Here is a 17575-nt window from a genome sequence, read left to right on the forward strand (position 1 = left end):
GTTTAGAGACATCCTGCTTGTTGTTTAAATATCATTTAAATGCAGTTACACGATTAAGTGAATAAATACACAGTCTAAGCGTGTGGAGGATTACATTTACATTTAATTTTTAATGATGTATTAACAGGTTAGACCCAGTATTAATTACTTTTTTCCCACTTGTTTTCAAAGAAACATATGACAAGTGTGGATAAAAAATATGCAAAAATATGCTTTTTTGTATGCAGGTACTAAGTATGCAAATTACTTTTAACTGATAACTGACCATTATTAGCAGCTTATCATTAAGCAGCAAGCCTAAAATCAAAGATGTGACCAATTAGCCACAGTCAAACAAAGCATAATTAGCTCACTCTCTCTGGATGCGTAGAATGGTCTTCTTACTGCCCCAATTACTCAGTGAGATTTTGTGTAGTTACATTCTCATCTAAACATTATATGGTAATTAATCAAATAGAAACTACCAAAAAATATCACCTCCTAATTTTAAACAAATATGTAGCATTTACATTTTAGAAACAGTATTTCTAAATATTTTTGTGAGACTAACAATAATCTAGAATTTATATAAATTAAAATATGCTTTTGTTATCTCCAGTGGTGTGACAAAGCTACGTTTTAAATAAACTGTCTTTTAAAAATGTTTCTTTGTTTAGATTTTCAAGAATGAGAAAGTATTTTAGCTTCAGTTTGACTTTAGTAACAGATGTTGTGATATAACTTCGTAAACCAGCCTATGTAATACGTGTATGTGTGTTTTTTTTATGTCTGTTGTCACAGGCTTTGTACATAGGACACAAAGAATGACAAGACCCAGTGCTGACTATTAATGTTTGGACAGTTATGTATATTGCTTGTCAACACAATCAGAAATCATCAACAATATATTTATATATATTCACGATCAATCTCATGAATAACACATGAAACTGAGTTTATACCTTGAAGTTGACCTGTTTCTCTGGAGCAGATGTGGTGGGTGAGGGACATATTGAAAACCTGTGAGACAGTCTTATTTTACCCATCAAATATTCTTTAAAAGCACAAAGGTGGTTTGTCTATTTTCCATGAAAATGTAAATGAGTCTCTTCACAGATGAAGGTTAAATATCTGTCACAGAGCTGCACATTCTGGTATAATAACACCTATGGAAATTTCATATATGCATAAACATCTGAAAACTGAAGATGAGTCAGTATGAGGGCTGTCATAGGGTTCAAAAATGTTTCGTCAGAGACCTGAGAGCGATGAAGATTAGTCAAACTCAGCTCTAATTACAGTGACCATATGTACATTAATCTTTCATAATAGTAAGGCTTCTAAACAATTTGGGGTTGTATAAAAGACATGTATTTGTTGTTAAGCTCTGAATTGAAACGTATTTTATTTCCTAGGATTTGCTGAATGTCCATCTGTCAGTGAGTCCCCTCCAATCACTAGCCTGGGGGACACAAAGCCAAGCCACAACTTGATTTTGAACTGCAGCTCACATAATACCACTGAACAGCTTAACACAGTGCAGAGGAATGCAAACATCCCAGATCTGCCTAGCAAGCCCTGGTTAGCTAGCACCATGAGTAGTGAGATGGGGTGTGGGGTCTTAAGCTCCAGTTCCAGTTTAACTACTCTCCTGCTTTTACTGGACACTGATGATAAAAATTAAAAATTGAATTCACCTAACTTTAATGTTCACTCACTGTTTGTATAATTTTATTTCTTCATGTTAAATTATTGAAGGTAATAAATACTGATGAAATTTAATGAAGCCTGTTTTGTTGCCTTAAGCAGCTATAACAAAAAGAACAGCCCTTAAATGGACCACATTACCTGAAATAACAAGCCTGTGATTAATAATAATTACACAAATTTAATAACTGAATTTTGTGAAAGCCCTAATAATTACACTTCAGTAGAAGCCAGATAAAATAATAACTTCTGACTTATACGGGTTCATTTGACAGTTTAAGAGCACTTTATTTTGGATGACTGCTTTAGCACCAAAATGCCAGCATCCTGTAATGCATGAGAAGACTTCTGGCATGAACAGGCATGTGGGTTTTACCATAAAACTAGGACAGAGTGGGAGAACAGTAAAATATAACCTAAAATATAAACCCCTACAGTGGTTGAACTGTTGTGCCAGTGAGAATTTGATGGAGAGATGGACTTGTTGCCTGTGGGTGGTCTCTGAGAAAGAGAAGAAAAAATGGTCATACCAGTTTTCTTTGGGGTTCTAGTAAAGGTTCCTTTCACTGTTCGGCAGTGAGAGTTGTCCCCCCCACACACTCCACACTTATCCTCCACCTTATTGGAACCAATCTCTCGATCGCAGCCCACTTTCTGAAGAGGGAAGACAGAGAGAGACAGAGACAGAGAGAGAGAGAGAGAGAGAGAGAGAGAGAGAAACAGAAATGAGACACTGGAAAAGACACTTGTCTTGAAGCCTTGTCACTTTTGCTTTTCTCATTAATAATCTCAGTAGATGTTGATGTTAATAGATGTTGATTTGTGGAATAAACAACAAGTTTTATTAATAAAACCATAAAAATAATTTATTATAATAGTATTTGTTATGGAGGAATCTTGGCACTTTGCAAGAGTTTTTTCAGAGTTGACTTTTTATACTTGATATGCACTTCCACAGGGCGGCACGGTGGCGCAGCAGGTAGTGTCGCATTCACACAGCTCCAGGGACCTGAAGGTTGTGGGTTCGTTTCCCGCTCCAGGTGACTGCCTGTGAGGAGTGTGGTGTGTTCTCCCTGTGTCTGTGTGGGTTTGCTCCGGTTTAAGGGCTGTTCTTTTTTTTATTTCTGTTAGAATTGCCGTCAGCTTTCTTTGCAAGTGCTGTCAGGGTACTTTTTGCTGCAGGTTTGAGAGGATACAGGCTGTCAGCGGCTTACCACACACTCCCCCCTCACACAGATGCTGTAGGGGTCCTTGTAAGAGCACCGTGTACCATCATGCATTCCTCCCACAGTCCAAAAACACACGTTGGTAGGTGGATTGGCGACTGAAAAGTGTCCGTAGGAGTGAATGTGTGTGTGTGTGTGTGTGTGTGTTGCCCTGTGAAGGACTGGCGCCCCCTCCAGGGTGTATTCCTGCCTTGCGCCCAATGATTCCAGGTAGGCTCTGGACCCACCGCGACCCTGAACTGGATAAGGGTTACAGATAATGAATGAATGAATTAATGCACTTCCACAAATCATGTAAAATGAGGTCAGCCTGCCATTTCCTACAAATATATATATATATATATATATATATATATATATATATATAATTTTTTATTTACTCTGTCTAAGAATAACGATATAAAATATGAGCTATTTATATGAGCTATTATTATTATTTTATTCCTTCTGTCTGTTGAAAAATGCTTCTATTTGCCACAGCGAAATCAATCCATTACTGAAATAACCTGATCCTTTCCCCACTTCCTTCTTTTTGCATCAGCATTGTGAGCATAGCCATTTTCACAGCGGTGCAGACTGAGGGAATATGAATATATTGATACCAATACCACAGATTTTTTTTTTCCTGGAGGTTTGTGAAGGGCTTTTTTTCTGTGACAGCCTGTTAGAATTGCCGTCAGCTTTCTCTGCAAGTGCTGTCAGGGTACTTTTTGCTGCAGGTTTGAGAGGATACAGGCTGTCAGCGGCTTACCACACACTCCCCCCTCACACAGATGCTGTAGGGGTCCTTGTAAGAGCACCGTGTACCATCATGCACCAGCTGCTTCATGTATGCCAAGTCCCCTGTCTCCTTCGACTGGCAGTACAGATGACATCTTTTGTTGCCTGTAAGACAGAAGAATAAGAGATTTAAAGCAGCACTTTGGTGAAATCTTACCTTATTTCAAATGCAGACAACCAACAAAGGCATGTTTAGAAACTAAAATTTGTTTAATACTTGTTATGCATGTATACAGCCAAGTGATCGCTCCCATTGTTTAGAGCTCCAGGTGTTAACCTATGTACCTAATCTACCTAATTACCTAAACACAATCACAATCAAAATAAGTGTTTTACTGAAGGAATCACTGTAAAATATCAACTAATTAAAAAGGAAGGAATATTTACTGAAGGAATCTGCAACAAAATAAAAATGAATGGGATATTTACATTAGAACCTGCTGTAAAATTAAAATTGAAGAAATGTTTACTGAAGGAGTCACTGTATATAAAATAAAATATCAGGGGTTTTTGTTTGAAGGAATTGCTGTAAACATAAAAAAAAAAATAAAAGAAAGTGATTTACAGAAGGCATCACTGTAAAATTGCATCAAAATAAAAATGGCTTTATTATTTCAAAGAGTGACTTTAGAAGTTATACTAAATACAGTTAGTTCTAACAGACTTGCTTTGCCACTGCAGTTATTACTGTTCATAGCAAAGGCCAGTAACAGCAGCCATACTTAATACTGGATTTTGCCTGTTGTTGTATTGTATTGTATTGTATTGTATTGTATTGTATGTAATGATATACACCTATTAGCCATAACCATAACACCACCTCTTAGTGTCTACACTAACTGTCCACTGTTTCAGTTCATATCGGAGCACCCTCTAGTTTTACAATTACAGATTGTAGTCCATCTGTTGCTCTGTATACTATGTTAACCCCATTTTACCCTGTTCTTCAATAGTCAGGGCCTCGACAGAGCAGGTATGATTTGGGTGGTCGATCATTCTCAGCGCTGCAGTGACACAGACTTGGCTGTGGTGTGTTAGTGTGTTTTGTGCTGCTCAAGTGGACTGAGAGTAGTCCACCAACCAAAGGCCTCCTGCAGACAGCATCCTGTGTCCACTGATGAAGGACTAAAGTATGACCAACACACACTGTGCAGCAACTGAAGAGCTACTGAGTGTGTTACAGACTGGACACAGTGTTTAAAATGTCCACCTGCATTGCTGTGTCTGATCCACTGACACTAACATTGTATGAGCATGAGTGAGAAATTATTCATCAAATAATATCAAATATTATAATCGAAAATAATAATAAATAGAAATGTCATGTGGCAGTTCTCTTCACACTGGTCTACTTAAATTCCACCTGTTTTCACCTAAGCTTACAAATGACTGCATATGAATAGTAAATGCACTCTAAAGATTGTAATATTGTTAAATATAAATGGTGTGACAAATGGGTAGAAATACATCCCACATTTTCAAGTACTAGGTGAAGCCCCATGATCTGTTAACAACCTGAGCAACACCTCACAACTAAAAGCTTCTTCTTCTCCAGTCAGTAGTGAATCAAACCTAGCTGAGTAGATAGCTTTGGACTAGAGCACCACCTGTATAAAAGAATGGCTATGCTAGATAACCACAGACTGAGAGGATATTTTTTATATGCCCCCCAACCCCAAGAGCAATCCATTAGTATGTGGGCGCTACATTCAAAGCCTGGGCGGCTTCTTAAACTCCACAGTCTTCGAACACGTCTAAAAGCAAGGTGAAAAGAGCCAACAAAACCAGGCGAATGAAATGGCCAATCAAATGTACAGAAGGAAGAGAGCAAGGCATGATGAACAGCAAGGAATCTGACCTCCACTTGACCATGCTGCTTTTAGATGTGTGTTTTCTTGCTAGATGCAGCAGATTGCCAATTCCCTGCCAAAGGAATGCATGTGTGATGTTTGTATGTTTGTTTGTTTTTGTTGGTGTATGTATAACAATGACTTGGGCTGACCAAGGAGAAAACCTTTGGAACAGCAAAACATAACCCTGGATCTGGACTGTTAGCGCCGGACCTGCAGTTCAGGGTCAAAACTGAGTAAAAACAAACACAGCGCCCTTAGCACTAAGCTAAAGAGATTCACATGGACATTTCTGTTGATTTAAGGTTAAGCGCTGACATCGGAAGCTTGTAAGCATTTTGTGTACAGTTTTAGTAGTGACTCCTAAAGTAAAGAGGGCACAAGGCTGTTGCCCATGTGGTCTAATTAAGATCTGACTCTTAACACACTGGTAAATCTAACCCTTATTCAGGCATCAGTGATGAAGCTCAGACTTAGGGCTGATGTCTTTGCTTACACAATTTGTCCCACAATTAAAACTCATAACAGGAGTGGCTGATTCCAATTAGATTAGTGAGTAATCTGATTGGAGCTTCATTTCAGCTCCAAGTCCTAATCAATGGGGAAAAAGTATCTGGCTAGTGATGGGCTGATTTGTTCAGTTCAGATCCAATTCAGAGGCACAACCGAGCCGATACTGATACAGGATGCTGCAGAAAAGGCTGGTCCATGGTCTAGCTCAAGCTCTGGACTGGAATATGTTGTATTTGCTATAAATCACAATAAAAAACACTGAATGAATACACCCTCCTCAAACTGCCCCACTCACCGTCTGGGTGCTCATATGAAAGCCAGTGGTGTTTGCTGTTCTGATACTCAAAATGGGAGTTGCGAAGCTGACACTGCTGAGCCCTGAAGTCCTCAAAATGCTTGGGGCAGTCCTCTTTGTTACACAGCTCAAACTCATAATTCACCCCTGGGCAGTCCTGACCACCGTTAGCTGGACTGTCTCACACAGCGGAAAGAGCACACAAAAAAACAAAAATCAAATATTTACTCCACTCTCCATAAACTCTGGGTTTATCTGTTTCACTTCTGAGATATTGAACCTACTGTAGAACAGCTAAAATATAAAATAACCAAAGTACCAACCAAACATTTGGTTTCCAAAAAGTACCAAAGTTTCCAAAAAAATAACCACTACTTAAAACATTCATTTTATACTTTTTTTATACAAAGATTCATTTATACTTTTAGGCACAGATGCACGCCTATTTGCATGTTAATGTGTTTGAGTAAATCAGGTGTGTTGGGACAAAAAATAGGACTAAATATTAGGCATATATTGCTAAAGGTAATTCTTTATTATTATTATTATTATTATTATTATTATTATTATATTAGGGTTATTATCATGCGTTTGTGTATGTAAATCACTGCAAAGCCAGGGATTGGGGATTAAATCCAATCCTCCATCAATACATGCTAAGCTACACGACACTTGCCATACATCTCTGTCACATGACTTTCCAGGGTTCAAGGAGCAATCCCTTTTTATGTAAATCTATGTGAAACACGCCTGGCGCTATGTGAGAAACCCAATCTGTGGAGCATACAATGCTTCCCACAGAAAATGATCTGTAGTTCAATTCTTTATCACCTGTCAGCTATACTTTATAGGAATAATGTAATAAAAGATGATCTGTTCACAAATATAGTTTAATAAATTCTGGTAGTAAAAATGACTGGTTTTTCATCTTACGCTGGACTGTTGCACTGGCGTGTCCTGAAGCGTACTCCAGTGCCGCAGGAGCGCGAACACGAGCCGTAGTTTGTCCAAGTGCCCCACACTCCATCCTGCTTCACCTGATTAGGGTTCTTATACATGCAGTGACCTTTATAGCACCACTACAGGAGAAAAGGATATTAGAATTCAGTTTATAGGCCATACGCATGAAATTAACTTATGGCTTTGTGGAATTTCCTTGTACTTTCACAGACACAAATAATAATAAATACAGTACTGTGCAAACAGACTAAACGTCATTCATTTTATGTCTAATTAAAACTGCCTTTAAGTTATTTATGTACCTGCTTCAGGTAAAGAAGTGGAAAATGCCTATTTAGCTTCTTATTAAATTATATTTTTTCATTATCTGTGTATTTTGCCTTGCATTTTTCTTCTCTCATCAGTCTTTTTTACTCATCAGTCTGTGTAAGAAATCAGCCCCAATATTTTTGCAAAGTCCCAGGGTTCAGTTTTAGAAGTTGGTTGCATTTTTCAAGTGATCCCAAGGTCTGGGGTGAAGTTTGAGGAGGCATGTCTGTTATTCTGGAGACACCAGTAGCTTCATTTGATTCACAAAAATCCTTTTCTGTCTATATCCTTGACTAAGTAATGACTTCTTGACAGGTCCATGTCAAGAAACAAGTCATAGTGTAGTAAAGTGTGTGTAAGGTGTGTGTGTGTGTGTGTGTGTGTGCTTGTGCATGCGTACACAGGCTTTACCTTCCCAGGAGCACACTCTGTGCCATCCAGTGGGGGTCCCTTCTTGGTTTTACAGAAGTACGGGTTATCTGGGTGACTGCACCACAACTGCTTACAAGGATCAAATGTGCGGAACTGAGGAGAGAGAAATTACACATGACTCAGGTTTAAGGCAGAGATATAATCAGTTTAATAAAACATCTCTAGGTTTTTCCCTTATATACATTTACCTGTTTATTACTAACTGCTTTGGCAAGTCTGTCTCTCTGTTCTTGTTATATTCATGCCAGTAAAAGAGAAAGGAAGACAGAGAGAGAGAGAGAGAGAGAGAGAGAGAGAGAGAGACAGAGAGAGAAACAGAGAGAGAGAGAGAGAGAAAGAGAAAGAAAAAGAGAGAGAAAGAGACCTAGGAGCTTGTCTCTCATTTCCACTGGTCTGGTGTTATCTCTTTCCTTTAATAAAGCAGTGAAAATGTGGGTTGGGTAGAAGCAGATGTAACTGATCGTTCCTGTGGAGTTTGGCCCTGAGACTCTGATCGTCACACTGATAAACTGTGAAGATGCTTATGACTATGACACTGACACAGCTTCTCATTAAGCGCTGTTGTGCCCTTTGTTATGCACAGGGGCATGTGAAAAGGAGAGGCCTGTAAATTGTAGCCTTTGGATATTTTATTTTCTTGTAAAAAGCAGCAGAGAGAGTAATGTTATTTTTCTATGGGTGAGATATGCATCTGTCTGTGGCATCAATTTAAAGTTGCTACTGGAGCTAATATTAACTCATTTGCCAAAACCAAACAGTCTAATTCTAATTATTTTATTAATCATTTTAATATGTTATATTGCAGCACAGTGCATCTAACACAAATTAAGACACAGAGAGTATTTGCTGGACTTTTTAAGGTGGAACGAAAAAGCTGAATACCTGGCACAAAGTACAGCAACATCAGACTCTTAATGTTTCGCATTTAAGATGGAATGGACAGTTGATCTAAAAAAGAACCATTCATTCATTCATTATCTGTAACCGCTTATCCAATTCAGGGTCGCGGTGGGTCCAGAGCCTACCTGGAAACATTGGGCGCAAGGCAGGACGCCAGGGGGCAGCAGTCCTTCAGAGGGCAAGACAGACACACACACAAACATTCACTCACACACTCGGACACTTTTGAGTCGCCAATCCACCTACTAACGTGTTTTTGGACTGTGGGAGGAAACCGGAGCACCCGGAGGAAACCCACGCAGACACAGGGAGAACACACCACACTCCTCACAGACAGTCACCCGGAGGAAACCCACGCAGACACAGGGAGAACACACCACACTTCTCACAGACACTCACCCGGAGGAAACTCACGCAGACACAGGGAGAACACACCACACTCCTCACAGACAGTCACCCGGAGGAAACCCACGCAGACACAGGGAGAACACACCACACTCCTCACAGACAGTCACCCAGAGCGGGAATCGAACCCACAACCTCCAGGTCCCTGGAGCTGTGTGACTGGTGAAGAACGTACAAACAATCTGAAGAAGCAGCTAATATCTCGCCTCATTTAAGGGGGAATGCAAAATTTAGGGATGTTAAAGTCAGCCTTGTAAAATTCCCACTTAGGATTTAATTGGGTCTTTATTATATTATTGTTAACTATCTTTTAAGGTGGATGTGGTAAACTTGACCAGACAAGTTTACATAGTACCTGAGCACTTCCATGCTTTGAGGCTGCTGAAATCTGAACACCAATGTCTATCTCTTACTAAAATGACTGCTAAGAAAAAAGAACCCTTTTAAATGTGAGAGAGAGAGAGAGAGAGAGAGGGGCAGCAAAGGCTGTTTAATTGTGAAAGAGGAGCAATAGGGGGATTTCCCAGCAGGCTCTTCTTATTTACTTGTGTTTGTGGGTTTGGTGACAGAATGCCAACCCCGTAACCATCTGTTCCTCCAAACTGCCAGGCCTCAGAGCAGGTGTGTAGGTGCAGAGGTGTGGAGTGGGTGTGGACATTAGAGATAAGGTGATGCCCAGTTGGATGACATGCTGCTGTGAGGTCATTTACGGTGTCCAAGTACTAAACGGTTCAGTAATGGAACAGTGTTAAATCCAAAAATGGCATAAAAACCTAGAACAATACCATTTAGTGGATTTCAGATTTTATTTTATTTCACACTATCTGTGACTACTAGGCCAGTAACGTTGCCAGAAACACCATTGCTCCTGTTTACTACTCTCCCACCCAGAATAATCCACTTAATCCACACACACATTGGCAAGAAGTGGCAGCCAAACGCACATAGCGTACTCTCAACCAGGAACGATCGTCCACCTGGAGGACTGCATCGAGCACTAGGGTTTCACCCAGGATAGAGCGCCAATTCATGTCTGGGCACATACACATTCACTCACACACATACAGACATTCATTCACATACACACTCATTCAGTCACACACCAGGACAGTTATTACAGAAGCCAATTCACCTAACCTCCATGTGTTTTGGACTGTTGGAGAAAACTGGAGCCCCCGGAGGAAACCCACGCAGACACAGGAAGAACATGGAAACTCCACCCAGATAGGACTTGAACCCAAGATCCCATCGCTGAGAGGCAAACGTGCTAACTACCAAGCCACGGTGCTGACCAAAAAGCAGGCATCTCTCAAGCCAATTATTACTGTGATTCAGCCCTTGAATGATGTGACTTCTAAATGTAAAAGTCTGCTAACAATATTTCAATATTAACTTGCAGCTACTACTTGTGTGCTGTTTCTCAATTGTTGTCCATCATCTCTGGGAGTGCACACAGTAACGTCTTCCTGGGTAGCATATCATCGCTCTCCAGTTTTTAAAAAATGTATCTCCCAAAATAATAACTTTACAGGAGAAGGGAAAACCTTCTTAACTTTCAATGGAATTGAATGTAAAAGAGATTTCGTTCCAGGTCATCTTGGGGCATTTCTGTTGGTCATTTCATCATCAAAATTACATCACGCAATATAAAGGACAGCTGCCTTGTCAAATGATGTAAAAAAAAAAATCCACAGAGATACCGTTTTTAATTGGACACCAACAATATACTCGTGTCCTCCAGTGGAAATCTATTTCAGTATTTGGAAGGCCAGGATGATGGCGTCTCTAAATCTGTTTCCAGGTGACAGGGGAGAGGAGGAGGATTGGTAGGAAAAAACAGTAACTTCAAGGTTTCTGGACACATCCCTGTATTTCTAATGCTTTAGGGTTTTTAAGGTCTTATATGGTGTATGCAGTGCCTTAACACATGACATAAGCCTCTATTGCTGTTAATTTAATTTAAATGTTTATTTACATTTTCATAAAGAAGTGTATTGGGCTTAATGTCAGGTTTCATGAAAAAAATAAAAATAAATAAATAAAAGTCTGCAGCACACTGTAACAAGATTAATGGTGTTCTTATGATCATGTAAATTCATATACACTATTTTCTTAAGGGATCTTTAGTGATCTTAAGTGTTATGCCTGTAATTATAATTAAACCACATTATGTATTATAATAGATTATGCCAGGTCTTACTGATGCCATATAAATGCTTCATAAATATTTAGTAAGTGCTGTGAAGACAGATTCATATAAGCGCTTATCCAATTCAGGGTCGCCGTGGGTCCAGAGCCTACCTGGAATCATTGGGTGCAAGGCGGGAATACACCCTGGAGGGGGCGCCAGTCCTTCATAGGGCAACGCAGACACACACACGCACACACATTCACTCACACACTCACATCTGCGGACACCTTTGAGTCGTCAGTCCACCTACCAACATGTTTTTTTGGACTGTGGGAAGAAACCGGCGCACCCGGAGGAAATCCACGTGGACACAGGGAAAACACACCAACTGCCGGTTGGTTCCCGAAGCGGGAATCGATAAATCATGAACATCAATATTTTCATCTTTTCAATCACTTTATCGTCTTTTCCTATATTGCATGTGGTTTTATGTTTATGTTTTAAATTAAGTTTGCTTTATAGAATTGACGCATATGATTTATTGTGTTAGTATTCTATTAGGAATTGCCTATAATAGACAGCGAGCTTTAGTGCAAGTCGACATTTTAAAGCTATTCGGTTACTTGGGAACTCAAACAGTACATCAAATAAATGAACGTGAATCTCTTAGTTGTGTTTTTTTAAATATGAAGTACCTCTGTCACTTGGCCAAGTGAATGTTTAGGTCAGGGAAATTACCACAGGGAAAAGGGCTATTTGTTCATATTTCTTTTCAATGATTCTGCATTTGTGTTCTTTTAACAAGAAGAGTAGATCCGTACTTAAGAGGAAGAAGTGCATCAGCACAAAAGTGTGGTTATGGTGATAATATGAAAAGCTGAATATTAATGTCATTGCGCTCTGAAAACTGATGTATTATGGATGTATTTCCTTTTCAGAAGACTTTGGCAGATGAAGATTTTGATGGAATAAAATGCTGAAAAAACATTTCATGTGTTTCTGCCTACACAGCTTTCTTAAAGAAGCTTGAAGGACTTCACTCATTCAGTCAAGCATAGTTTTACAGGAACTTGGCATAAATAAACCAATCAAAATATTGCAAATGTGTTGATGAAATAAAGCACACAGCTACACTTACTGATGTGCAGATTTTGTATCCAACCCCAAAATCGAAGCGACACTGCTCATCCATGGAGTAGTTGATACCAGGCAGTTCAGGGAGCTGTGGCCAGTCATGCTTGAAGGGATCGTCCAGGAGACAGGTATAGGACCTGTGGAGAACCATGACAGGATCTTAAGAATGATTTGGCAATAATCTGTTTAAAACACTTTCAAATTGTACTGACGATGAAAACTCCTTGGTCCTCCTTGGTCACTCACTATCAATACGTTGTAATTCACATGAGAAAAAATCCACCACACTTCCCTTATTTACAAAATCAAAATGCACACAGTGTGTTCCTCTGTCATTTTCCACAGGTGTAGGGTTTAGTGTTTACTTTCAGCAAAGTTTGTATTTATCCAGAGCAAATGGAACTGTGCTGAAAAATCCAGTTACAGAGTTTCCGTTAAGTAAAAAAATAAAAATACAAAAAACATTAATTCAGTCATTGTCTGTAACCTCTTATCCAATTCAGGATCGCGGTGGGTCTGGAGCCTACAAGAAATCACTGGGCACAAGGCAGGAACACACCCTGGAGGGAGTGCCAGTCCTTCACAGGGTGACACCCACACAGAAAAACACACATTCACACACACCTACGGACAATTCACCTATCAATGTGTGTTTTTGGACTGTGGGAGGAAACCGGAGCACCTGGAGGAAACCCACGTGGACACAGGGAGAACACACCACACTCCTCACAGACAGTCACCCGGAGGAAACCGGAGCACCTGGAGGAAACCCACGCGGACACAGGGAGAACACACCACAGTCCTCACAGACAGTCACCCGGAGGAAACCCACGCAGACACAGGGAGAACACACCACAGTCCTCACAGACAGTCACCCGGAGGAAACCCACGCAGACACAGGGAGAACACACCACACTCCTCACAGACAGTCACCCGGAGGAAACCCACGCAGACACAGGGAGAACACACCACACTCCTCACAGACAGGCACCCGGAGGAAACCCACGCAGACACAGAGAGAACACACCACACTCCTCACAGACAGGCACCTGGAGGAAACCCACACAGACACTGGGAGAACACACCACACTCCTCACAGACAGTCACCTGGAGGAAACTCACGCAGACACAGGGAGAACACACCACACTCCTCACAGACAGGCACCCGGAGGAAACCCACGCAGACACAGGGAGAACACACCACACTCCTCACAGACAGGCACCCGGAGGAAACCCACGCAGACACAGGGAGGACACACCACACTCCTCACAGACAGTCACCCGGAGGAAACCCACGCAGACACAGGGAGAACACACCACACTCCTCACAGACAGGCACCAGGAGCGGAACTTGACCCATACCCTCAAGGTCCCTCGAGCTAGCTGCTGTGCCACTGTGCCGCACAAAACAAAAAAACAGTAACACAATAATCTGATCTGATATATTACTGTGTGACCAATGTTTTTGGAATATTGCCAAAATAATTGTGCTGTTATTGAGTTGATTATAGGCAAAACGTGATGCTAAGACGTTGTAAGATTTAGTGCATATACTGTAACTTCTTCCAATAAAAACTGTAAAGCAAGTCTAAGAACAGTGAGAATATTATTTAAATAACTGTTTGTACAGTTAGAGAACTGTCAACATCCAATAAGTATTACATTGTTAGCATTTGCAACTAACATAAAAAAAACATAAAACTGATGGAGGATACTATTAAACTATGCTTTATACATGCAATCTTTCAATGGAGAAGATATCCAGTACAGAGAAATACCCACTGTTAAAAAGACTGATGATCAAATCAATAGCCATTGAAGTTTAATTCAGTTAAAATTACCCCCCTCTTCTGTTCAGAGGTCAGTGAGGCCACGGCGGAGTGGAATGTAATATTCAGCTTGACCTGAGCTTGACCTGGATCAGAGTAATGGCTCCTTAACTGAGCTTCAAAGGCCTAAAATAATCATAGCTGCAAAGTAATAAACCACAATAACAAAATCCTTTAATCAGTCCACCAAACGACACAAAATTTACAGCAACAGATGAGCCACATTCTTTGACTACAAGGTGGACTAACAAAGGGAGTCTTTAATAGAGTGCACAGTGAGTAGACATAATGTTTTAAAACTCCAGCAGCCCTGTTGTGTCTGATCCACGCATACTACACACACTAGCACACTACCACCATGTCAACGTAACTGCAGCCCTGAGAATGATCCACCACATACCTGCTCTGTGGTGGTCCTGTGGAAGTTCTGACCACTAAAGAACAGGGTGAAAAGGGGCTAACAATGTATTAAATGCAGCAGACGGGCTACAGTCTGTAATTGTAGAGCTACAAAATGTAGAACTATGGACAGTGAAATATGAGGTGATCATAATGTTATGGTTGATGGTTGAAGTTTGACAATGACAACAAACAAAAATCATTTAAATTAAATCTAACCCTGCAATGAAAAGATCAATAATACTTGAGCAACATGCCCCAGTTCTAAAACAATGCACTGATTGTGCTTAGTGTGCATTGAAAAATAAATTGATGAATTGATTGTACACTGGCCTCAGTGACAGTTTTTGTGTTGAAAGTCCACACACTTGAACCTGGAGAAAAAACTGAATTCTGAATCTAAACTGCATTTCTCTCATACAATTAATTCATGATTGAACAAACTCTGAAACTCTGTGGGTAATTTGCATCCTATGATCCTTTTTCCGATGAAGCACTGACCTCTGCTGCGCAGCAATAGATTCATTTATTCAAATACTTGAGTGTTATTCAGCAAAGTCCACCCAGAATCACCTAGTGAATCATCCAAAGCCTGTGATCTCCAATGAATAAGATGACCTCAATTTGCAAGGTTTATTAAAATCACCTGCTGAAGGCCACGAAGGAATGTATGATACATAACAGTTTTAAATATTGCCTGAATACATCTCCAAGAATGGATGGTGTAAAGTGCCACAGGATTAAGCTATTACACTAAAACTATTAACTACTGAATACCTCAGTACCAATTAAGATCACATTTTCTTTCAAAATTGTACCAACGCTTTTCCAAAATGATCTTGAAGCTAATAAAAGCTTATATTTCAGCAGCAAAGAAAACGTGAACATTAAACAACTTAAATGAGACTTTTTCCTCAAACCGTAGTGCATAAAATACTACCAAAACACAATTTCACAGCTCAGAGAATTTAATGACAATTAAAACTTGCTTGAATATTTATGTAGGTTTATGTCACTTGACATTAAATCCTTCTGTAAGTGTTGTGAAGCCTTATGAATACTGTATGGTAAAGTGCTATTAAACCAAGTAAATCTACTGCACAAGTCCAGTTGGTTAAAAGCAGCAGGCTTTAAAGACATTGTGGAAGACCTCTTAAGATACTCAAGAAAAATACTTGTACAAAAAAAAAAAACACTTCACATCAGACTTCAAAAATAACCAAACCAGGGTCGTTAATGCATGGGTAAACCTACGTCCCACATTACAATTAAGAAAAAGAGAAAACAGAAGCTCATTATCCAAAGCAAACATCATCATGGGTGAAACGTGTCTACGAGGGCATTTGCAGAGCTGGTTCACTTTCATTAATTAGTGATGCAGCTGCAAATACCAGCACTTGGATGATTTCTGAAGTGTTTAGAAGCTTCAACATTCATTAGCTACTACTTAAGCCTTAAACCATTGAAGAAGCTTTTTTTTTCAAACTAAAAGAGGGAAAGACCTTAGTTTAGGCAGTTACCGTGCGAGGTAAAATAAGAAGTAAACATCTGAAAACATTAGAAAATAACCAGGAACATGCCCAGGGTTGATACAGTTTTACAGATGATAATGACATTTCCAATCGTTTTGGATATAATCTAACTTGTTTTGGTGGTTTTGTCCAAAACACTGATTTTTTAATAAAAGGTTTTCACTTGAGAGACATAAAACCTGAAACATTGGGCATAAAAACAAAAGTAACTTTTTTAATTTAGCCAGTCTAGTGAAGTCTACCAGATGTAATATCCTGGTGTCACGCCTTGGTCCTGTCATGTGTCTGTTTTCCCCACCATGTGCTCTTGCACATGGTTCTGTTTATTATGGTTCCTGTCTCCTCCCCAGTCCCGCCTTCGCTCCACCCTCTTGTCAGTGTCTCCATCTGTGTCTCCTTTGTAATCCTGCCCCCTCGTTATTTGACTCAGGTGTTCTTGTGTCTATTTAAGTTATTTTGTGTCTGTGCCTCTTAGTTCGACATTCATGGCTCTTCCCTTTGTATATCAGTCTGGTCTGACTTTTCCTTCCTTGTTCTTTATATAGTTGTTTGGTTTGTCTGTTTCTCTCTATTAGTCTGTTCAGCTCTCCCTATCTAGGTCTGTATGTATCTGTCTCCCAGTTTAGGTTTGTATCTGTCTCTCTAGGTCTCTGTTTAGCTCTCTTTGTCAAGGTTAGTCTCTTTAGCTCTCTCTATCTGCGTAGTTTCCTCTGTTTAGGTTTGTCTGTTTAGCTCTCCCTGTAAAGTCTTTCTGTCCAGGTCTTCAGTTTGAGTATCTGTTTGTTATCTTTTGTTTAAATAAAGTTTGTGTTATTTGCGTCTGCCTCCATCAGTCCGACCGGTCCTGACACCTGGATACAATTACAGATGCAGCCTTGCACTCAATGATTCTGGGTAGGCTCTGGACTTAGAGACCCTGAACATGGTGAAATGGTTACGGAATATATATGAATGAATCAATAAATTGATGAATTATGCATGCAAAATATCTTTACTAATGCAACACTTGAGGTATGGAAGTTTCTTATTGAACACAAAGTGAATGTGAGGCATTTTCAGTTAAGTCCAACTCAACCACCGTTCGCGTCCTATGAGATTATGGTCATAAATAGACACTACTTTCTATCTAATGTTTGTAACAAATGTATGTGATTACAAAGCTGATTTTCTAAACACCTGCACACCTGCTCAGTC

General features: G+C 39.8%; 1 protein-coding gene across 1 annotated transcript in view; it reads right to left on the reverse strand.

Annotated features, from left to right (window-relative positions):
* Window positions 1-17575, reverse strand: part of LOC136676771 (A disintegrin and metalloproteinase with thrombospondin motifs 3-like) — a 132912-nt gene that overhangs the window by 47291 nt on the left and 68046 nt on the right. The window contains exons 11-16 of the mRNA XM_066653987.1: window positions 12626-12758; window positions 8031-8144; window positions 7284-7429; window positions 6351-6526; window positions 3664-3797; window positions 2217-2340 (exon numbers count right to left, since the gene is read on the reverse strand). Coding sequence (XP_066510084.1) covers window positions 2217-2340; window positions 3664-3797; window positions 6351-6526; window positions 7284-7429; window positions 8031-8144; window positions 12626-12758 — 827 coding nt within the window. The remainder of the gene's footprint in view (window positions 1-2216; window positions 2341-3663; window positions 3798-6350; window positions 6527-7283; window positions 7430-8030; window positions 8145-12625; window positions 12759-17575) is intronic.

This window comes from Hoplias malabaricus, chromosome X2, assembly GCF_029633855.1.
Source record: "Hoplias malabaricus isolate fHopMal1 chromosome X2, fHopMal1.hap1, whole genome shotgun sequence".
In the NCBI taxonomy this organism is placed as follows: Eukaryota; Metazoa; Chordata; class Actinopteri; order Characiformes; family Erythrinidae; genus Hoplias; species Hoplias malabaricus.